At 42.0% G+C, this 24,612-nt stretch overlaps 1 protein-coding gene across 1 annotated transcript in view; it reads left to right on the top strand.

Annotated features, from left to right (window-relative positions):
- The window catches only part of LOC147914430 (uncharacterized), a 49,560-nt gene that overhangs the window by 13,990 nt on the left and 10,958 nt on the right, over positions 1–24,612 (top strand). Inside the window, exons 3-4 of the mRNA XM_087444235.1 lie at positions 5,666–5,808; positions 8,325–8,464. Of these exons, the coding sequence (XP_087300361.1) occupies positions 5,666–5,808; positions 8,325–8,464 (283 nt within the window). The remainder of the gene's footprint in view (positions 1–5,665; positions 5,809–8,324; positions 8,465–24,612) is intronic.

Here is a 24,612-nt window from a genome sequence, read left to right as displayed (position 1 = left end):
CGCACCATGAACAGGAGGGGGCGTGGTTGAGCACTGAGACCTCCTGCCTGGCGTAACCTGGCCCTTAACTTTGGCACCTGTTATCACAGTGCCTGGTCATCATCCGCTCCGTTCATTCATCCACAAATGTATTTTTGTATCCATCCAGTATTTTGCACAAAGAATGGATGTGCTAGACACTGAAGATGCTAGTGTGAGAAGACGAATCAGCCCTTAAGGTGCTTAAAGTAGTGGAGGGAAGGGGCTGGGGACCAGCACGCAAGCCGGCAGCTCCGACGCGGTGAGGAAGGCACAGAGAGGCTGTGGGGACACGCACAGACCGTGGTCCCAGCCGAGGGGCATCGGGGTAACCTTCCCAGAGGCACCTCAGCCGGGACCTGGAGTGGAAGGAGCTGCTGGTCTTGTGCGGGGAGGGAGGGGTGGACTGCGGGGAAGGTGCCAGGTGGAGGAAACAGCTTGAGACCTGCGCATCTAGGCTTCTCATGGTTGTTTTATTAATACTGTCTTTGTGAACCAGTGGCCTGTTCCCTGAAGTCAGTCAGAAGATGTTTTGGGTTGGAAAGAGTTGATTTTGGTTTTCAGCAATTGTATCTGTCGTCCCCTGATTTAGTGTCCTGTTCTAAAGTGTGATGGTGATCAGGGGCCCATGCGGAACCCGTTAGCGCCCGTCAGCCTCTCCATCCTTACACTGAAGGAGACAGGACGGATGTTGTCCTGAGGAAACAGGCACCATTGATGAGACTTAGAACCCGCATCTCCAGAGCCCGCCGCCTGTCCTTCCCGCTGCCTCATGCACCTCCCCAGTGTAGGTGCAACACGCAATGGGGTGGGTAAGGGCACAAATAGGTCAAATCAGAAACAATTACGTCTTGATTCTCTGAGCCTGATATCTCATGGAAAAATAAGCCATAAAGTATGTACGGGGGATGGGGTGGGGGAGGAAGGAATGGGGAGTGACTGCTAATGAGTGTGGGGTTTCTTTTTGGGGTGATGAAAATTGTCTGGAACTAGATAGTGACGATGTTTGCACCCTTTATGAAAACACTTTCTGAAATACTAAAAACTGCTGAATTGTACAGTTTTAAGACATTTTTAAATAAATGAAAGGTAGTCCTACCTAAATAGAAAAGGTGAGTTTCAGGAAATTTTTTTTTAAAAAACAAACTTATGTGCACTGTGATCCTAGCCCCTTTAACAAATGCATTTAAAAACTGGCAGCCAATACCTGAGAGTGAACAGCTGGTCTCACTGGTTAATGGGGTTGAGAGAGTGCTTCGTGTTACGGAAAGAGTAGCGTCTTTTGGACCCAAACAGACTTGGATTTCAGATCAGCTCTGCCAATTACTCAGTATTCTTTATTACTCTGCCCCTGTTTTTCTCATCTGTAAAAGTGGGATAATGATTCCCATCTCTGATGGTTATGATCATAGTGGAAACAATTTTACACAAGTGCCAAACACAGCCCCTGGCACAGAGTAGGCACTGAATAATAATAGTTAATATTTTAATTGATGTTTTCATTTTATTTATACTATCTGTATTCTCAATGTCTCTATAATTTCTCTTCATTTCTTTTTTGATCAAAACAAAGTCATTAAAAAAATAACCCAATAGTATCCTCCCCACACCACGCCTATTGATTATATTATTATTATTATTATAAAGCTTTCTGCCACATTAGCTCTTTGTGTTTGTGAACCAAACACAAAGTGTTCTAAGAACCATTCAGGGCCTTTTGATTGGCCAGGGGCTCTAGAAGGCACAGGGAAAGGCTGCCTATATCTCTGTGGGTTATGCACAGGATGGGGAACAGCAAGAGGCCCCCCTGTTCACCAGCTCCAATAGAGGGAACTGAGCTGTGTGGCTGTTTCTTTCATATCCTGCGCATTCTAAAGAGACCTCAGGCCTTGAGAGAAAAGAGTGTTTTCAAATTTAAATGAGCAGTTACTGGGCAAAGATGGACCAACTAGTGTTCTGAAGAATTCAAGGCTCGTGTAGAGGAAAATAAAGCTGGAGAGGAGCATCTGAGATCCTTGTGGGATACGTGGGAAGGGTCTGGAAATAAGAACCCTCATCTGGAGTGTCTGCCTCCTACCACAGAGCTGAGGCTATTACTTTTCTAAGAGAAGCAAAGCAGTTGGTTTATTACTTCCTTCTTTGTTGCCTTTTTCCTTTTTTCAGTATTGACCTCGTCCTGTCCCATGTTTGGGCTGACGTGGTACTTACTCCAGTAGAGTTGGTGTCTGCCTTGTTTCATGTCCTCTGGGATGTTCTGGCTGGTAGTTGAGTGAACTAAGGCAGCAATTAGGCTGTGGATCTTCCCATTTGCCAGCTGTAATACAGACGGGCCACTCAACACTCCAGCTTCTGTTTCCTCACCTCGAGAGGGAATAATGGTAATTCTCGCCTTGCCGACCTCATAGGAAATGAGGGAAAGCACTATGAGATAAAAGTATTATTGTGATTAATCATAGTCTGATTCTGAGAGCAGTGTTCTTTCTGCGTGATCTCCTAATTCTAAACACTGAATTAAAGACGTTTCTTTATGGTATATATTGTGTACTTGTGTAAATGGAAAGTGTTGAGATATAACAAGATATGAAGCAATTATGACAAAGTGATAACTTTGCCTTGTTTTATTTTCCTCGTGCTTTTTTCCACCTGATCCACTAAAGTGGTGTTTTAACGATTAAACTGGGTGGTGCTCTAGGAACCTATGTGATCAACAAGCAGACCCCAAACAAGCAGATCTGGTTATCTTCACCAACCAGGTCTGTTCAGAAGTCAAAATCTCTCATTGTTAAGCTGGTTTGAAACATGACATCGTGGACCATTTAAGAAGTGTCACCCTCATGTGTTAGTATCTACGTAAGTGAAGTTTTCCTGATGTTTTACAGTGTGTCTCATTCTCAGTAGGAAAGTTTACTCTGGTTATATAACTTCTATCCAGTGATAATTTGGCTGCTATCCGCAGATATTGGGATGTTAACAAGACCTGCCGCAAAAGGGTTTATAACTTTTTGGAACTCAGCCTAAACAGTTTTTCTCTAATAAATCATTGCCCTGCCTTTAAAAAAGCCACTTTTGATATTGCTGCATCTGAACAAGTTACACTTTGTCTTCAAAGCAAGTTAAAGTGTGACCTCTAGTTTGAGCATCTCAGCTGAGGGTTAGCTGAATTTCATTTGCAGAATTGGGCTTGTGCTCTGTAGAGGTGGGAGAGGAGAGCACCTCCTCCTGCCTTTTCCACTGATGTGCTTTCCGTCTAGTGGAATAAGATGGTGTTGGAGACCATCTGCACTGCATCTCCAGGCTTGAGAACATGCTGGGAGAGAGGGTCCCTCATCTGTCTGGCTGTTGTTGAAGTGGTTGTAAGAAAGTAAAAGAGAGATGCCCACAAAAAGCTCTCAGAACAACCTTCCCAGGTCACTCGTTAGTGCTTCCAGAGAGGACATACTGACTGTGACTTGGGAAAAGCACAAATATAACCAGCGTGGAATTCTTTGAAAGCCCAATGTTTCTTACATTAAAAAAATAATCATTATAACCCTTCCCCTGCCCCAATGTTGACATCATTTTTAGGCAGATAATATTATACTGTTCAACGTGTTGTGATGTAAAATTATTTGTTCAAAATAAATAAAGCATTATGCCTCCTTCACCCCTATCTCATCTAGGAAGTATACTATAATTCAAGAAAAACAACTCCAGGAATCCCTGTCATTTCTAGCAAGGCCCTCATTCACAGACTGTACTGTATTGCTTTTTAGACCCAGTTAGTTTACTTGAAGTTGGGGGGTTTTACCCTGTGTGGGCCAATTAGCCTATTCTTTTTGGCCTCAAACAGTCATCCTAATACTAACCATAGCCGGGCATGAGGACTGTACATTCTTATCCTTTATCTCCAGAGGGACCAGTACAAGAAAATGGGTGGATAAGTTCAAATCCAGCCATCGGATTTGGGGATCAGTAGCTTTGTAAATACTGGGCAGAACACCAGAACCAACTCTGATGGCTCCACTAAAAGAATTCTTTGTTGTGTCTGGAGACTGAAAAAGTCCATATCGTATTTGGACACACCTACCAGCAATATGATCCACCCCCAGGTAGGTTTAGAAGCACATACTTCTGGATAATAATAAATTCCTGGAGATTCCAAGTTGTACTTCTTTTTTTAAATTCATGTTGGGAACCTGGAAAGAAAATCTGCCGAGCAGCCATTTACTGTCATGGGTACTACGTTCCTCAAAAAAAAATTCATTTTCCACTCAATTTTTCACATTGGTACAAAATAATCTTTCATGGGGCTACATTTCTGATATTTTAGATTTTTTTAATTGACAACTTTTCAGGTCCGGTGGAAACAGTGGCCTTTCCTGGTCACTTTGCCCATCCCAAGGAGGTTGTAGGATAGAATTAAAGAGAACTCTGGGTGGATAGGTGGATTTCAGTGCCTGTGCTCAGAGCCCTTGGGGCTGTGTGGAGGGGCTTGGAAGTTTCTCAGGCTCTGCCTGGCATCCCGGCAGCAAATCGGAGTACAAAGGAAACTTCTCTGGATTTGGTCCAGATTATTAGGCCTTTATGTGTTTGGCTATTTGTGTGTATTAAACAAAGGCCCCACTCATTTTGGTTTGTCCCTTTTATCTCCATTATTGGGAAAGTGTTCAAACCTCAGCATTTAGTTGATAATACAGAAATCCTTGATGTTTTGATAGCCCCAAAAAATGCTTTTCTTCTGAGCTTTCCTCCTCCCTGGCAAACTCCTCCCAGTCTTGGACTTTGGAAAAGCTCTCCCTGAGTGCCCAGATAGACTCAGGTGGCCCTTCTGATGGGCTCCCAGGTTACTCTGCTCCTACCTCCATCAGGGCACCCTCCTGTACCGTCACTATCTGCTGTCATGTCCGCTCCCCTCCACGAGGCCAAGAGGAGGTGGAATTAGTGAGCACAAGCTGTGTACATCTGGAATAACAGACGTGGCAAAACCCACTACACCTGGGCCTGCACAAATACAGCATTCCCAAGGTGAAGTGCATATACTACTGCTCTTCACTGGATGACCTTGAGGGGGATGAACTACCCCAGCAAATTCAATTTCATGGATTTAAAATTGAATTAAGGAAAATATTTTTAAAAATAATAGTATAGGTGGCTGCCAAGAGCCAAGGAGAGGAGGGAATGGGGAGTGACTGCTTAGTGGGTACAGAGTTTCCTCTTGGGATGATGAAAATATTTTGGAACTAGATATAGATAGTGGCTGCATGATGTGAATGTACTAAAATGGTAAATAATAATAATAATGATAGAGGTAAGGCATAAATCATGTCTGTGGCACATGAATGGCCATAATTTAATAAACACTGCTCTGACATAGCAGGTATCATGTGTGAATTAGGAAGAGCAAAAGATCAGGATGTGATACATGGTGACTCATCAGTAGGGTTCAGATGTTTTCAGGTCTTGAGAATCATTCTGTGAATTGTTCAGAGGATAAATTGTGTAATTATTCTTGAATAGAAAGACCCTAAGAGAGGAAGCCAAATACATGCCCCGTTAAGTATTAGTTTCTAGGGCTTCACTCCAGTCCATTTCTTGGTGGCAGCATTGGTGGAATCAGTGATTCTTATAAAGGACTGTCCCTGTGGACTGTATTTGTTTTGTGTCCCAGTGGACCCAGGCATTACGACTGGACTGGGAAAAGCTGGGTGTACTCCCACGACGGTGTGTCCCTCCACGAGCTCCTGGCCATGGAGCTGACTAAGGCCTTAAAGACCAAACTGGACTTACCTTCCCTGGCCTATTCCGGAACAGGCACTTGATGCCCAGCCCAATTCTGAAGACATCAAAAGCTACAAAGCCAAGACTCCTGCTTTGTTCTACAGCCGAGTGTTTAGTGTTTTCCATTCCTGCTTTTGAGGACAGTGCACTGTGTGTGCCAGCTCTGTGAAAAGAATGCATCACCTCCCACCCTACCCCCGAGTCTGGATTTTTAATTTCTATTGAGTTTTTTTGGATTCATTGTCTGATTTCATCCCTCACATGATATCCCTTATCTTTTATAATGTCTATATACCCATGCCTTTATAAATAACCTTATAATAAAGAAAAATAATAAGCAGGAAAAATTCTAGGAAGGGAAATGAATTGGCTTCACTATTTTCTTTGAAGGACTTACTGCAAAAACTACATGAAGAACAGATGGCCGACCGCACCATTCTGTCTCAAAATGAGCCTCAGTACAGGGTAGCCTCTAAATGTTCCCACGCCTCTTGAAAATGTAAACACTTCTTTTTTTTTTTTTTTTTTTTGTGAGGAAGATCAGCCCTGAGTTAACATCCATGCTAATCCTCCTCTTTTTGCTGAGGAAGACCGGCTCTGAGCTAACATCTATTGCCAATCCTCCTCCTTTTTTTGTTTTTTCCCCCAAAGCCCCAGTAGATAGTTGTATGTCATAGTTGCACATCCCTCTAGTTGCTGTATGTGGGACGCAGCCTCAGCATGGCCAGAGAAGCAGTGCATCGGTGCGTGCCCGGGATCCGAACCCGGGCCTCCAGTAGCGGAGCGCGTGCACTTACCTGCTAAGCCACGGGGCCGGCCCTGTAAACACTTCTAAGTCTTTTAGTACTGAAGTGTGGGTGGCCACCTGGGAATTCTCAAACCGAAGACTCTGTATTTTGTGTCTGCAGGGTGTGGCCTGTGCAGGGTGACTGGGGGAAATGATGCTGTTTCTTCCTTATAGGCATATATATGTACACACACATTTACACGTATGTGTGTGTGTGTGTATATATGTATTAATTTAAGGGTCAGTATAGAATAGGCTGCTGCAACACAAGTTTGAGAATACCAAAAATCTCACAAAGACAGGAGGAGGGAAAAGCCGTCTCCATAAGCTAGTGGACGTAGTATAAACAAGTATTGGAGCTAAAGAGGTGCTTTCTACATTGTGAAGGGCCACATGAATGAAAGAGATGTTTATGTTGATGACTAGAACCCTAGTCCTACACGTGGCTCAGCCCCAAAATGTCTATCTCTGTGCAAGTTTGCCAAACTCCCCCGACTTCTGTTTTCCCATGTGTTATGAGAGGGTTGACTGGATGGAATGTCTTTGAGTCCCAATTCAGTCATTTGCTGGTCCTGTCAGGTAACTTAACAGGCTAGCTTTAATTCCCTCTAGTAGATGAGGGATGCCAATGAGCAACTTTTTTAAGCTATAGAGTAAATATATGGTTATTGGTATTGCTCTACTTTAATTTCAGTTGACTTCATGTTCAAATAATCACCATCCTTTATTGTGCCCTTACTGCGCTAAGCCTGTTCTATAGATTGAATGTTATGTTATTCAGTTACTTATGTTCCCTCCAAATTCCTATGTTGAATGCTAACCCCCAAAGTCATGGTATTAGGGGGTGGTGCCTTTGGGAGGTGATTAGGTCATGAGAGCAGAGCCCTCATGAATGGGATTAGTGCCCTTACAGAAGAGGCCCAGAGAGCTCTCTTGCCCTTTCCACCAGGTGAGGACATGGAGGAAACTGCTGTCTGGGAACCAGGAAGCAGCCTTTACTAGACATAGAATCTGGGGGCCTTGGTCTTGGACTTCCCAGCTTCCAGAACTGTGAGAAATTTCTGTTGTTTATAAGCCACCCAGTCTATGGTATTCTGTTACAGCAGCCCAAGGAACCAAGACCGCCTGCTACACGTATGACCTCATTCTCATCTTTACTGACCCGCATTTTACACATGAAGAAACCAGGCTCAGGCACATTGAAACTCATCCAAAGTTATGCTCCTGTTTGGTTACTTTCTTACTAAAGAAAGATTTATTAGTGACAAGTCTATGCAAATGTCTAGCAAAAGCTTTTGCAGAGGGAGAACCAAAACCACATTCCATAGGAAAAAAAATTCTTAACAATAGGACAGTATAAACAAATGCCAAATGGGTATTTAAAATATTTCCTTTCTTCAGAAATAAAATTATTTTTCAGTCTGGTGGAAATTTTTAAGTGTGATAGGTCAGTACCAGTGAGAAAATAGATAAAATCATGTGTGTGTGTGTGTGTGTGTGTGTGTGTGTGTGTGTATCTCTTGCTTCTAATGAATGTTTCATTGTACCTCACTTACTTGGAACTCGTGAAATGGTGCATTCACCTATCTGGGACACAACAGAAAACTTAAGAGGTATTTAATCAGGCTGCAGGAACATGGAAATGGAAGTTAGGGAATCTGTGCTCTTAATGCTTTCCTTGTGGGCCAGCCTGTCAGGCCTATTTACCTTTACTTTACATACAGTTCTAACTGGTTTAATTATTGAGTGTCTAAGGCCCTAGGCTATTCCCATTTAAGGCAGCAAAAGGACTTCAAGCACAAGAACGACAGCCGCGATCTGATAAGCAGACTGGAAAATCTCCCCAAGGCGGCACCAGCGGCCCTCCGCACCTCAGACCCTGGGAGCATCATCACGTTTACGGTATCACCCATGTGAAGGATGCATTTTCAGAAAAACGTCGTAAACATTCAGTATAACATGTTAAAAGAGACAAGAAAATGTGTTCTACAATTTTAGCAAGCTTTCTATTATGTTTAGCTTCCTGAGTGGATAGACCCTCAGCTGCCAGAAAATAAAACTACCCAGAATGACTTATTTGCCCCTCTCTGAAGATATAGAGAAGCACTGCGGTGTGTAAAAGACAATCTGAGTTTTTCAATCAGAATTTTAAAAATTTAATACAAACTCTGCCCTTACTTGCTTGTTGACACTAACCTCAGTTTTCTTATCTGTAAAATGGAGGTATCAAATCTATGGTGCCTGGGTCCACATGCAAAGCACTCAATGCATGATAAATATTGTTATCAGGTGTGCAGTATAATTTCATATTCAAATTTGGGGTTTCCCCGAAAGTATTATTTATGACATCCTCTACTCGACCTCAAACTTAGTCAAAATGCTCATTTTGGTTACCTTGATGATGGATTCTGAGTCCCTAGAAAATTTTTCTTTCTCCCAAAATGCTTATGTTTTTACTCTCCATCTTCTGCATAACTTCTAAACATAATTTGGCCAACTTTAGTTTGATAGCTCGTATTAAATAATAGGTTTACAATGTATTTCTCAGTCTATACTTGCCCCCAAATTCTACTAAACCCCACTGCCACGTCTGAAGAAGACCTGTGTTCACAAATGTGAAGTTTGTGTGGATGGGCCATGCAAGGTTGCCAAGGAAAGCTGGTTTCACACCTCCAAGTTACACGCTAAGGTTAATTTTAGGTACTGTCTGGTTGAAATCTTGGCATGAATTTATCTTTTGCAAATGAAAACAGCTACATACCAGAAAGGGGAAGGAGGGGAACAAGTATGAAATTTCATATAAATTTACCATGCTATTCAAAACTAGCGCTTCATGACTTGTCTTTCTGGGTATAGCTACTGTTAGGGTAAGCAATGCCTTCAAATCCTTGGTTTACCGAATTAGCCATGACATCCTAAGGATCCCAATTAACAGTGCCTTTGGAATAGAAAAAGCTGAACTCACTTACATCCTGATATCTGCTACAGATACGGAGCCTGCACTCACACGGTCCATCTTCTTTGGATGTATTAGTTAAGATATAGAATGTTTCAACTCTCAACCAACTGGGTATAGAGGGACGTACATCAACATGATAAAGGTCATATATGACAAGCCCATAGCTAGTATCATTCTCAACAGTGAAATGCTGAGAGCTTTTCCTCTAAGATCAGGAACAAGACAAGGATGCCCACTCTCGCCACTCTTATTCAACATAGTATTAGAATTCCTAGTTAGAGCAATCAGGCAAGAAAAAGAAATAAACGGCATCCAAATCAGAAAGGAAGAAGTAAAATTGTCTCTATTTGCAAATAACATGGTGTTATATATAAAAAACCCTAAAGACTCCACCAAAAAACCATTAGAACTAATAAACGATTTCAAAGGAGTTGCAGGATACAAAATCAATATACAAAAATCAGTTGAGTCTCTATATGCCAGCAGTGAACTATCAGAATGCCAAATTGAGAAAACAACCCCATCAAGCCAGCCTTAATGGTCTAGTGGTTAAAGTTCGGTGCTCTCACTGCTTCAGTGGCCTGGGTTCGTTTCCTGGTTGCAGAACTACATCACCCATGTGTCAGTTGCCATGATGTGGTGGCGGCTCGCATAGAAGAACTAGACGGACTTACAACTAGAATATACAGTCATGGACTGGGGCTTTGGGGAGGAAAAAAAAGAGGAAGATTGGCAACAGATGTTAGCTCAGGGTAAATCCTTCCCTGCAGAAAAAAAAAAAGAAAAGAAAACAATCTCATTTATAATAGCATCAAAAAGAATAAAATACTTAGGAATAAATTTAACCAAGGAGGTAAAAGATTTTACACTATAAGACATTACTATAAGAAAAAAACTATAAGACATTGATGAAAGAAATTGAAGGTACAAATACAGTAGTCACCCCTTATCCATGGCGGATACGTTCCAAGATGTCTGGACGTCTGAAACTGCAGATAGTACTGAAGCCTATATACACTATAGTTTTTTCTAGGCACATACCTATGATAAAGTTTAATATATAAATTAGGCACAGTAAGAGATTAACAACAATAACTAATAATAAAATAGCACAATTATAACAATATAGTGTAATAAAATTTACTGTAGATCTTAGCAACCTCAGCATATAACTTTTTTTCTTTCCTTAAGTCAAGATCTTTCACTTTTTTACTTAAAGGAAGCATTTTTTGGCTTCTCTTTGGCATATCTGAATTGTCAGCCTCACTACTCTTGTGCTTTGAGACCGTCATTAAGAAAAATAAAGGTTACTTGAACACAAACACTGTGATACCGTGACAGCCGATCTGATAACCAAGATGGCTACTGAGTGACCTATGGGTGGGTAGGGTATACAGTGTGGATCCGCTGGACAAAGCGATGATTCGTGCCCCAAGCAATATGTAGCAAGACAACAAAAGATTTCATCATACTACTCAGAATAGTATGGCAATTTAAAACTTATGAATTGTTTGTTCCTGGAATTTTCCATTTAATGTTTTCAGACTGCAGTTGACTACAGGTAACTGAAACCGTGGAAAGTGAAACTGTGGATGAGGGAGGACTACCGTAAATAGAAAGCTACTCTGTGTTCATGGATTGGAAGAATTAATATTGTTAACATGTTCTTACTACCCAAAGTGATCTACAGATTCAATGCAATCTCTATCAAAATTCCAATAGCCTTTTTCACAAAAGTAGAACAAACCATCCTAAAATTTGTATGGAACTACCAAAGACCTCAAATAGCCAGAGCCATCTTGACAAAGGAGACAAAGCTGGAGGCGTCACACATCCTGGTTTCAAACTTTACCACAAAGCTATACTTATCAAAACAGTATAGTATAGTAAGTAAAATAAACCAGACGGGGAAAGACAAATACTTCAGGGAAGCATTTATATGTGAAATCTAAAAACAAATAAATACGTAATTAAGGTTTTTTTTTTTTTTTAAGTCGAACTTTGAGAAACAGTAGAAAAGTGGCTGCCAGGGGCTGGAGACGGAGAGGTATAGGAGACAGAGAGAGTTTGGTAAAATGGTACAAACTTTCAGTGATAAAAAAGAAATAGAATGTTTCTATTCTTATAGAGACAATAAACCAGAACCAGAGAGTTTAAGCCAATAAATCAGAACAGATTTATTGAGCTGTTTACTGAAGATTTATTTAAACCGTTGAGGAAAACACCTGTACCCAGCAGCAAAATTGGCTCCCAAAGACTTTCTTCTACTCAAGAGAAAAGTCTGGCCCCTTGAGGCCCCATCCAGATATAAATACTAGTGTAAGATGGGAATCTACTGTCCACTTGTGTTTCTGTGATCTGTGGGAGCACTGGTAACGCCACAGCTTGACCTCAAAATTTTTAGCTCCCATTTCTGCCATCTCAAGTGGAAAAGGTGGCTAAATTATATAGAAAAATAAGACAGTGTCATTCCCCAATTACATTCATTTCCTACTCTCCACCCCCATGCCAAATGAGGTTTTCCAAAAGAAAGCATCTCAAATAAAATTATAAGAGAAAGAAAAATTTAAAATCTCCAAGGTTCGAAAGTAATAGAAGCAGATGAATTTGGAGTTAGGCTTGCTGTGTAAGGCTGCCCAGGTGGTGCACTGCACAACTTGAGGCATCATTATTCACAGAGATTACGGTAACTACAATGTGATGTGAATGGTGTTACCTAGAGCAGTGCAAACTGTTCAGAGCATATCCACCTGATCCTGCTGGAGTTCATCTTGCTAGTCCATCGGCAAGTCTCCTCAAATGTTTCAGTGAACATTCCTTAAATCTGCCCCCTCCTACCTACCCCAATTCAGGTCCTCATCATTTTTACCTGTATTATCGCAGAAGCTTTCTTGCTCCCGCCTCCCTCTTTCTCTCAGCCCATCATCCATGCTGCCTCCAGAGTGAGGTTTCAAAAGTGCAAACATGATCCCTTACCTCTGTAACACTTTAGCAGACCAAATTCAAGTCTCGTAGCATGAAGAGTGAGCTTCTCTGACCTAACTCTGCACTGACACTGCAGTGTACTTACACTTTTCGCCCCCCTCACACTTCCAAACCCACAGCTCCCTAAATGTGATGTGCCATTTCACGTGGCTCTGAGATTTGGCCAGCATTGAACCCATTTCTGTCCTTATTCCCCACTTTTCTGCCTGGGGCGTTCATTTTACTCAAAAAATGTTCTTGGCGCAGCCTTGCCAACCCCTCCTCCACTCGGCATCTTGACCGGGACACCCTTGAGGGTTCCATGACATCACAGCACCCCGTGTTTCTCCTTCCCAGCACTGATGGCTATGAGAATGAACTAGTCTACTGGTTGTCATCTCTGGGGACTACACGCTCCATGAGGACAGAACTGGGTCTCCCCCATTTACTGCTGTAGCCCCAGCATCTAGCACAGTTCCTTGCACACAATAAGAGCGCCATAAATATCAAATGAATGTGTCATAATTATATGTCTACCAGTCTAGCCCAAATAAATTCCAAATAAACCCAGCTCCAAAACTGTTAATAAGAAATATAAATTTTGTAGAAAGATGGTTGTTGGTGGTGATAGGGGGCTATCAATGAAGGGTATACAGGAGGGAAAAAAATTATTTTTCCTCTATCCATCCTAGATTGGCCAGTTGGAGGCCTATAGACTGGCAAAAAATAGATTAGCAAGAGAAGAACAAACAGGACTTTATTAACATGTGCATCATGCATAGACACGTGGGAGCATCCAGTGATGAGTGACCCAAAGGGATGGTTGAACTTGGGCTTATTAGCATCTTAGGTAAAACAGAGGAAAAGGGGTTTTGTGCTTCTGGGTGGGGAGGCAAGTTATGGGAAGGTGACCAGGAGAAGTGTGGTAAACAAGGGTCGTTTAGTAAAGTCTGTTATGCACATTTAAGTTGCTGCCCTCTCCATTAAGAGTTGTTAAGAGTCCTCCTCTTCCCAGTAAGAGGGAGGGAGACATCTCTACAACTGGAAATTTCCTTTATAAATGTAAATTTCCTTTATAAATGGAAAACTTGCACCATGTTTTTAGAGTTTTTCCTGAGTCTGCTGGTTCTCAATGGACTTTAGCTCAAAATAACCCATATGCCAAAGAGGCATATTTTGGAATGGCATATTCTGGTACCCTTCACTATTAAGCCAAACATTACAGATTTATAAAACTATAAAATAACACCATTCTTCTCACTGCGTTTTTTTTTTTTTTTGCTTTGGAAATATAGTTATTTATCATAAAACATGTCATTAATATTAACAGGTAATAGGTTTATTATTGTTATTTCTAAATTAATGAACTAATAAATATTTTGAAAATTTCTCAGCTTTAATTTTAAATATGGTAAAAATGGACAAACAAAAGCTCTTTGGAGTCCTCTATAACTTTTTTTTAATAGACTTCATTTTTTAGTGCAGTTTTATGTTCACAGCAAAATTGAGAGGAAGGTACAGAGATTTCCCATATACCCCCTGCCCCCACACATGCACAGCCTCTCCCCTTATAAACATCCCCCACCAGAGTGGCACATTTGTTACAGTTGATGAACCTACATTGACACATCATTATCGTCCAAAGTCCACAGTGTACATTAGAGTTCACTCTCGCTTGTACATCCTACGGTTCTGGACAAATGTGTAATGACATGTATCCATTATTATAGTGAAGGGGTGAGGACAGGACAACTCAAAATATGTCGCTTTGGGGTAATTATTTTGAGCTGAAGCCACTGGAAAAATTGCAAATGCAGGGAGAGGCTTTCTCTGAACTCCCTTATCTGCATCCTTTGGAGGCAAAAGGAACTCACTTGTCATAAATCTCTTCCCTGGGAGTTTCATCGACTAGGGAGGATTGACTTTTATCACGGGAGAAGAGACTAGAAGTCAACACCACACCCAGACAAACTTTGTCACAAACTACAGTGTCTCCCATCTATCCTAAGGATCCATGCATCTTTTCTAAAAATTATTTACTCTCCCTACAACTCCCATCTTCCTAGCCAATAAAGATGTTATATAAACTCTCAAATCTCACTGCTTTTTTGGGTATGTACTTTTTTTTCTGTGATGCCCCCATGCACAGGATATTAAAAATTAATAAATTTGTGTACCTTTTCTCCTGTTAATCTGCTTGTTGTCAGTTTATTTCATAGACCCGATTATCGAACCCAGGGGAGTAGACGGAGAGTCTTTTCTCCCCTACAATTGTATCCTACAGAGGAGTTCCACTGCCCTGAAATCTTCTGTGCTCTGCCTCTATAACTTTTAAGAGTATAAGGGGTCCTGAGATGTTTTTTCTAAGTTTGGGAACCACTGCTCTATCCTATCCTACCAGTGATCCCTCAATCCCACCCTGGTTTTCCGAATTTCTAGAATTGGCATGACACTCTAATTCTAGACCCTCAAGGGTCCCTCATAGCATCCCCTAGCTGTCATTGAGGACCCTCTCCCCATTTGGGCTTCCTATTTTTCCTTCCCCTTTTAAGGGCTCTTTGGTCCTTTTATCTGACAAGAAATTCTCACATATTAAGTATATGGGGTAGCTACTCTGGCTTGAACTAAAAAGCCTCACTTATGGTCTATCAAACATACACTGTACATCTGCTTTAACCATTCAAGTAAAGAATGCATTAGACATCATCTCGAAGTAAAAGAATGTACTTTTTGAAGATAAGGATGCATACTTCCTTTCCTACTGACGCCAGTATTGATACTGCCAGTATCAGTGCTCCTGAAGATAAGTTTCCTTTCCCAGACGTCAGGATCATGTTGACCTGCTAATTTGCAACTGAGTATCTCTTTGAAACTTTGATGAATATGTATCCTGGGCATGTTTGATGTATGTTCTTTGTTCTAAAAAGGTATAAAACTGTATTGAAAACCATGCTTCTCTGGAACACTTTCTTCCTTTATGGAGACTACCTTCCCAGATTATAGTCCTCAGCCTGGCTCCAGTAAAACTTCTCTCTCTTATCTATAGAATGGTTATTGGTTATTTGCATTGACATATCCAACTTTATAAGTCATCTGCAGGGTCCTGCTTCTTCCAGATCTGGTAGCCAGTCCTTTGAAACCAAAAGGTATGGCACAGGGGATGGAGGAGGGAAGAGAGAAGAGCCTTCTCATTCGTCTGTCCTCGGGGTGCACTATCCACAGGGTCAGGGTCCTTTCCAAGGACTTGACCTATGTGTCCACCCCTGGGAGGAGGAAGTAAGAAACAGGAAAATGACCCCTGCCTCCTGCTCGGGGTGGCAGCTTCTGGATGGGTTGGGGGCTCTACCCTGCTTTGTGCCCTGACACTGCTTCCAATGAGGGCTTCCTGCCTCTGTGGGCTCCAGGTCCAAAAAGCAAGATCAGCCCTAGTGAGTGGGGTATTGCTGGAGTTTTAGAAAAGAAGTAACAAGAGGAAAGTTAAAAGATTGCAAGATGCCGTAAAAACATCACAATAAACACCTTTCCAGATATTCACTGGAGGGTAAATGGGGATCAGCTTCCAGCACTTCACGACTGACCCGGTCCTTGAATTTGTGGTTTGCTACCACTACATAACTCAGGATTTTTCACCCATGTTTAAGAGTTTTGCAGGGACCACCCTATGCCCAAGGTAAAAAGCGCAAGCCATGCAAAAAGGTAAAATGATCAGACTCCCAAGGAAAGTTCGCTCACCATGCAAACCCCTGGACAAACTCTAGGGGCAGCACAGAAACCTGCATCTTTGACCAACTCCCCAGGGGAACTCTTAAGTAAACTAAAATCAGAGCACTGCGGCAGGAGGGAATCAAGGGCCTTAGAGGTGCTGAGAGGGGTTATTCGGAAAACCAAAGGAGATAAGGGATTCTGAAAAGGAAGAGAATCCAGGCCTTTCCTTTCTTTCTGCTCAGAGAGGGGGCTGATAAGGGCGATTATTTCCTGGAACCAGTAGCCACCTCTGGTAGAAGGAAGTGGATAGGGCAGGGAGGGGAGGGCAGAAGTTGGAACTAGGTATTATTACTATCCCCTGCCTCACCCCTCATTCCCTTCTTGCTTCCCTGGAGACTGGCACAGGGACCTAGAGAAACTGGAGAGGGGGAAGGCCCAGCAGGTGGACACTTCCATTGCCCAGCTCTAGGGATGTGTCAGTGACAAGGGGATCTGAGAGAAAAGGAATCCCAAGGGCAGCTGGAAAAGCAGGGAGATTCCCTGGGGCTTTGGGAAGGCAAGAGACTCCTAGTAGAAAGGACCCAGGGCTGCGTTTGGCTACACACCTATAAATACATTCTTCTCTAAGATTGGATACAAGGGTTTAGAAGAGGGGCCATTTAAAAAAAAATAGTCTTAATAATATTAATAATTATGAGTGTCAGTAGTGTTGAAATTTTTCTGGAGCCCCTTCCTGAGCTGCCTAATGCCCAGACAAGGAAAATCACTGTGTTAGTAGACATAGATTATAGGATCAGGGCAGTAGCTATCCAGATGATGAGCCAGGGCTTGTAAATTGGTTTTGTTTTGGTCTAATTAGATGTTTGTAGTGTGTGTGTGTGTGTGTGTGTGTGTGTGTTTAATTTCATGACATCTTTTGCCTCTGGCTCTTCCTGATTAAAAAAACCAAAAAACTTAAAAAAGGTAGAAAGCCTTTGATGGATTTGTGTTTACGTTAAAAAATTGGCTTAGGAAATTTAACTGAGACAAGGAACTGTTAAAGGCAGTGTTTTTGCCTTTATTTAATGATTGATTATTCAATCGACTTTTATCGATTGCCTAGTTGATCCAAGCTACGTGCTAGGATACAAAGGTGAACAAAGGCATTGTCTCCCCACAAGGAGTCATGGTGTCGAAGAATTAGAAAAGTAAATGAGTCAAATGCATCGTGAAAAGAGACCACCTTGTATTTATACAGCCTATGTAAGACTGCTTTTTGAATTATAAAAGGTACGCCACCAACTGCTGGGCATCTTGGCTTTGTTGTTTTCTTTTGTCTCTTACTATACTATATACCCTGGAGATGATTATACCCAGCAGTTGTGCATTTAAAATAGATCCTTTGGCCATAGGCAATGGGTGGTGGGAGGAACTGGGACAGTGGAGAGTGAACTGAGGAGCAGAGTCAGGAAGGGAGGAGCTGTTGCTGCATTTTCATGGCTTCGTGCATGGTTGAGAGTAGGAGGCCTTCCGGCTGGTGCTCGATCTCGTGGAGGTTTCACTCACTCTCTTGCATTTCTCTACAGCTTTTCTAGTGGAAGAGAAAAATGGTACTGCTGCTAGGACGAAACCTAAAAGTTATTTTATTTATGCCACGGATACGGCGAGCTAAGTGCTGTGCTACTGTTCAATAATGATTGTGACAAATACCGTTTATTTTAAGGCTTAAAATCTAGGTGTTTAAGTCCATGGGAGGATGTTAAACATCTGTAATTCTGTTATGTAGTTCTTAGAAAAAAATTTTAAGACCTTAAAAATGGTCACGTCTAGCATTTCCCAATTTGTGTTCAACTCTAAGATTCTACAATTCTACATATTCATTGGGGAACAACTTTGATTTTGGTAATGCAATAATTAAATAAATAAAACAAAATTAAATCATTGATTCAGAAGAGAGTACGAAATTTGAGGAGAGAGTGTTACTGGACAAGAGGGCCCAATGTGCATAAAAAGCCAATATATTATGCCACTGGCTTTTGAGAAAAGAAAAGGCTTTATTGCGAGATCAACTAGCAAAGAGACAGGAGACAAGGCTCTCAAATATGTCTCCCCGATCCAGGGTTTGGGGTAAAGTTTAAGGGATTAGGGAGGGCCGGCTGGCATGTGGAAGCGCTGGCAGGATGAGTTTTGATTGGCAGGTCAAAATTTTCTCTTCTGCGCGTGATCAGTTTTTGGCTCACTGCCCCTGAAAAATAGCTTTAACATTCTATTAAGATGGGGTCAGTTATGGGAGGTTACCAGAAAAAGCACAGTAAACAAGGGTAAAGTTGTTATGCAGATTTAAGTCATTGCCTTCTCCATTGGTAAGAGTTTCTTGTGACTTAGAGTCATCCTTCTCTTCCCGGCACAGAGAGGGAGTCACCCTTACAAATGGAGATTTCCCTTACAAATGTGTCTTTTACAAAGGGCAACTTCCACTTGGTTTTCAGAGTTTCTACAATGTCTGCTGTTTCTTAAAAATAACCAACCTAAAATAATCCCGTGCCAAAGAGGCATATGTTGGGGGGGCAAATTCTGTTCCTGGTCCTGTGGTTACAAAGGTGTCTCTTAACCTTAAACTTTAAAGTGCTTTGTCAGTGTGATTCATAATGCTGGGGTTGTTATCATACTATTTATCTAGCAAAGGCTTGCCTTTTCTAATTGAAAGGATAACTTCCCAGGTCCTTATCCCTGCCAGTATCTGCTGTGCAATCCCATAAGTTTGATGATGAGCTGTAGGAATGGCTGTAGGTAACCTAAGCTGGGTTCACTGTGAAAATAAAATGTAGCAGTGCTGGGGAACCAAATCTGGGCAGAGTAATGTGCTGGCAAATGTTTAACAAGCAGGGGGCAATGCCCTGATTTGTAGGATTTGCCGATTTCCGTGGTATAAATACTCCTCCCATGGCTGATAGGGTAACCGGTTTGTTCCAGTTTGCCTGGAACTTTCCCAGTTTTAGTACTGAAAGTCCTGAATTCAAGGACACCCCTCATTTCCCAGGAAACAAGGTGGTTGGTCACCCGAATGGCTGGTTTCAAGCTGCCAACAGGACATCACTGAACATGGAGATGGAAACAGTGTGCACACGGCACAAGCCTGGTGAGGAACAGCCTCCAGCACACCACTGCCTGGGAGTTCTTGGCCCATCAGAGGGGTGCTACCATGGCCAGATTGTTGTTCAGATCATCTCTCACCATCCCTGTATTAGTTTCCTAGAGCTACTATAACAAAGTACTATACACCGGGTAGCTGAAAACACAGAAATGTATTGTCTTACAGTTCTGGAGGCCAGAAATCCAGAATCAAGATGTGGATAAGTCCATGCTCTCCTGACAGCTCAAGGGGAGAATCTGTTCCATGCCTTTCTCTGAGCTTCTGGATCATTCCTTGGCTTGCAGGTGCATAACTCCAATCTCTACCTTCATTGTCACCATGGCATTCTTGCCTCTGTCTCTGTGTCTTCACATGACCATCTTCTTATAAGGACGCCAGTCATAGTGGATTAGATGCCCACCCTACTACTCCAGTATGACCTCATCTTAATTTAACTAATTACATCTGCAATGACCCTATTTCCAAATAAGTTCACATTCTGAGGTACTCAGGGTTAGGACTTCAACATATCTCCCTCCACCAACGTCACAACAACCCTAATGACTAGGCTTTGACTCAATGTTTTAGAAATGTAGGAGTTGTAAACTTACATCTATTTTGAACATTTTGCCACATATATTTTTAATTGAAGCATTAAATGAATGAATGAATAACATATTTGCCAATTGTAGAACCCTCTGACTCAATTAAAAAATGTTTGTTAGAATTGTTTCTGAGTGGTGAGAATTGGGGTAAATTTTCATTTTCTTTACTTGTACTATCCTGTATGTCTTGGTTTTTTTCAAGTAGTCATATCATTTTTGCATTTTGACAACTAACAACAGATCCAGAGATTCAGAGAAATGAAGAGAATCAGATTATTCCATTTGCACTGAGAAGATGATCATGGGAGCCCAGCTGATGGGACATGTGTGAAACAAGGTGGAACACAGCCAGAGAAGTCTCACTGAGGACAGATGTGGGAAGAGGAAAGTAAGCTCTGAAAAGAAATTTAGAGATTGTCCACTTCAGCATCTTCCCAAGAGAGTCCCCTGGATTTTATGGGAATAAAAGAAATCTGTGGCCAAGGAAATCTGGGACACGCAGCCCTCCCTCTCTCCCTCTTGAAAAGTCACAGTGCGCACATCTGGGAAGTCCTGCAGCACAGAAAGCTATCTAGACCAGACGCCTGGATTCAGAACCCTGTTTGGGAACACCTATTACATCTGTTAGAACTGGTGTTTTATGCCGCTCTAGTCCAACTCTCTCATTTTATAGACAAGAACATTGAGGCCCATAGAGGTGAACTGAGGTCAAACTACTAGTCAGAGGCAAAGCTAGGACAAAAATCCAGGCCTCTTGGTCATTGATTTGTCACCATACCCGCTGTTTCCTGCATTTCTTCCTGCTAAGGGTTGGTGTGGTTCTATCGGGAGTGCTGGAGAAGAGAAAAATGAATAGGACATCCGGTAAGTTTTAGGAAAGAAGAAGTTGAGCTGTCATTACAGCAACAGAAGTGTATTTATTTGGGACAGTTGTTGGGTTTTGCTTCATTTTTGCTTTTTTGTTGTTGTTGTTTTTGCTATGATAATTTTCAAGTAATATAAACAAATTTTTAAAAAAATGTATATTCTCTTGGTTGCTCCTTCATAATCCAGAGATCAGCCAAGTTTTGCGCATGAGAAATTGCAGCTTGCACATTGAGTCTTGACTTTATCTCCATCTAATCTTCCCTCTCCTATGAGGGACAGATGTCCATGGTGACATGGACCAGACAATGGGCTTTCCTTCGGGTCAACACTGATTTCTCTCTCTGCACTGACTCAAAAGCCAAACACTCACAAAGCTCTGTCTTCCCTAGTTTCAGGATCCACTTATCAGAAGACCTCTTTTTCCTGTGATGACAGACAATAACATCCACCCTGCCGATTCCCTGCCTGCAGGCCTCAGGGCTCAATCAGGTGAACACAGACAGGGCTGTCCCTTCCTTCTGCCCATGGGCAGCGGCCATGAAGTCACACTTGGCCCTATGGTGTTCTGGCACAGCCACCAGCACCCACACCTAAAGCTGAGAAACAAGAGCCTTGATAGAGGGTCTAGATGTGGAGTGTAATGTCCTGGAGGCACACGTGACAAGAAGTCATTCTGACAAATTTGCTTTGAGCACCTGTTGTGTTCACTGCCACATTCCCCTCAAAGTTTACAGTCTGGTCGGGAGGAGAGGTAGAGGCATACGTGACTTTGATCCAAAACCCAAAATAGCGGTGTAAGAGAGGCTTGAAATACAATACCGTAAGAGCGCAAGGAAATTAGCAATTGCTTTTGATTTAGGGGAAGACTAGAGAAGAAGACCTTGAAGGATGAGTACAATTGTGGCAAGTGGAGAGACGAGGAGGGTAAACGCGCTCCATGAAGGGGGTCAGCTGGAGGGGGAAGGAGGTCATTCTAGATAGGGGAAAGATTTGAGCAGAGGTGAGCAGGGAAGAATGAGGATCCAGATAGTGGGTAGAAAAGCCTGCTGTTGGTGGAGAGTGAGGAGTGCTGGGTGGAGAGGGGCTAAGTTGTAGAGGACATGAATCAGGAGATAAGGAGTTGGATTATCTCCTGTATCCTGTATCCGTGTTCCCTGCAGTGATTTGGGGGAAGGAGGGGACAAGCTTATAGATGACATGGCTTTATTAATTACTGTACTGGAACTGTTACATTCAAAGAAATTAAGATGTCATGCCATCTATTAAATTTGGACCTTCAACCACAGTTGGTAAAAAAATACAGCTAGCTTGGGGAATTTTTTGTTGTTCTTCATGGTGTTGGTTTGCTTATGACCTAATATCTTTATTAAGTCTTGTATGAGACTCTGGCCTGCAGTGAAATTAGGAAGTTATTTCTTACAGTTGATCTATGTAACGTTCTGTGGTTGGCACTTCTTATAACCCAGATAACTCTAGGGGCAGTGTTTCGGATGGATTGGATTAAAGGAGAGAAACTAGAGGTGGGAATACTAGTTTCAGACCCAGCTTTCTTGCTTGTTTTCATTCATTCCTTCAGAAAATCTTTAGGAGTATCGACAATGTGCTAGGCACTGCAAATAGACAAGTGAAGAAAACAGATGAATCACCTGGTCTCCTGGAGCTCCATTTCATCTGGGAAACTATAGACCGTAGACATACGAATCTACAATGCTGGGTGTTGACAAGCGCTAAGAAAAATGAAGCAGATGAGAAGGATGGAGCGTGCTGGGTGGGGCTCTTTTTCTTTCTTTTTTTTATTGTGGTAAAATGTATGTAACATAAAATTTACCACGTTAACCATTTTTAAGTGTACAGTGGCATTAAGTACATTCACGTTCTTCTACAACCATCACCACCATCCATCTCCAGAACTTTCTCGGGTGGAGCTCTTTGTGAAACAGTAGTTGAAGGCTTCTCTAACACAGTAACCTCTGAGCAGAAGCCAGAATGAAGAGTGAGAACAGGCTTTGAGCTCAGGGAAGCATGTTTCAGGCCCTGGAAACAGTAAGACTATCGCAATAGTCCAGGTGAGAGTTGATACAATAAGGTTTGGTGTAACTGAAACCCCACCCCCAAAGCACAAAGGAGAACAGATTTGGGAGTCATTTTTCTCCAAGAAGTAATTCATTTAGTAGAGAGGCCAAGCCAGATCCATAAAGAGACAGACAATCAGTGCTAAGCACAAGATCTTTAATCATGGAGATTTTCATATCTGTCCTGGGATCCTGCATCAAAGAGCACGTGGTGGTGGTGAATGCAAATTTATGAGGCTGTGAAATCTACTGAGTTTCCCTCTTAAGTCATAGGACATTCTTCCAACAGATATGAGCAAGGAGTTACGAGTTTACTTTAAAATGTCCTTTAGCCTGTTGGCACATGTTTTGCCTGTGACAGGAGCAGTTAGTCATAGATTATTGAGTACATTCCATTTTTCTGGGTACAGAGGACAACAGGGAAATGCCTATATCTCCTCTACTTGGTCAACAGAGATACCTTTAGACCTTAATCCACTCATCCAATCTAATAATTTTGTTATCCATGAAAACTTCATGTGTTCTGCATTCTGTACCTGATTCCTGTTCAATGCAAGATCCAAATCATGATTTCTGACTCACCTGGCTATTTGAAAGATGAACTTGCTGTGGTAAGACCATACAGAAGTCACAAAACCAAACCCTACCCCACAGCCATGAAAAGGAAACTAAGGGATACACAAAACAAATTGAACATATTGTTCTCCTTTTAGTTGCTCTTCTAGTTGGCTTTCCTTGGAAACTTGCAGAGAAACTTGAGTAGGTTTGCCCTCAGTAGATGCTTGTTTTCTCACTGCTACAAAAAGTAGCAAGACGAGGGGCCGGCCCTGTGGCATAGTGGTTAAGTTCGCCCACCAGAGGCCCCGGGGTTCACAGGTTCGGATCTTGGGTGCGGACCTACGCACCCCTCATCAATCCATGCTGTGGCAGCCTCCCATACATAAAACAGAGGAAGATGGGCACAGATGTTAGCTCAGGGACAATCTTCCTCAGTGAAAAGAGGAAGATTGGCAACGGATATTAGATCATGGCCCATCTCCCTTACCAAAAAAGAAAAAAAAAAGCAGTAAGAGGAATGGAGTAGTTTTGCCTATAAGGAGAGGGGGCCCTCTTGTAAATATAGGCAGAGCCAGTACAAATTCGTAGGGTAAGAATTTTGGGGTGTGTATAGTGAGTTTGCAAACTTTTTCTACTAGGCTGATACAGGATGCAATAGTTAGGGTTAGATATATTGTATTTTTGGTAAGGGAAAACAGAGACTCTACAGTTCAAAAGGTGCTACAAGTACAATTTGACATGCTAAATAACTCATCAATAACTGCTCATCTCTTTGAGGTTTAATTTTACAGGACCACAATCCTTTATCTGAAACTCTTGGGCTGTATGTTTTGGAATTCAGAGTTCTTCAGAAATATGGTGTATACTGTATAGCGTTATATAATAGTTCCAGCAGAGTCTGGGGTGGCACCCCGGAATTAACCACATGGATATGTCCCCAGTGAAATGTATGATTATTTATACCAAGTAGAATAAATAAAGATCATAAATAGACTTAAAATAGCTATGACATAAAATAGACTTATGTCATCAGTTCAGGCTAGCTTTTGCTGCCAAATTAGTTTAATCACCAAATTTTTGGTTTCACAGACAAAACTCTGAAATTTCAGAATTGCAGCTAAGGGCTTGTGGACCTCTGTAACCCTCCTCTGTGTAATTCCCAAAAGCAAGCAATTACTTGATCCAGCCTCATGAATGGCTACAATGCT

Source organism: Ceratotherium simum, chromosome 20 (assembly GCF_057802395.1).
Source record: "Ceratotherium simum simum isolate JZ-2026a chromosome 20, ASM5780239v1, whole genome shotgun sequence".
Taxonomy (NCBI): Eukaryota; Metazoa; Chordata; class Mammalia; order Perissodactyla; family Rhinocerotidae; genus Ceratotherium; species Ceratotherium simum.
The sequence above is the reverse complement of the archived record's forward strand: the minus strand, read 5'-3'. Positions and strand labels throughout refer to the sequence as shown.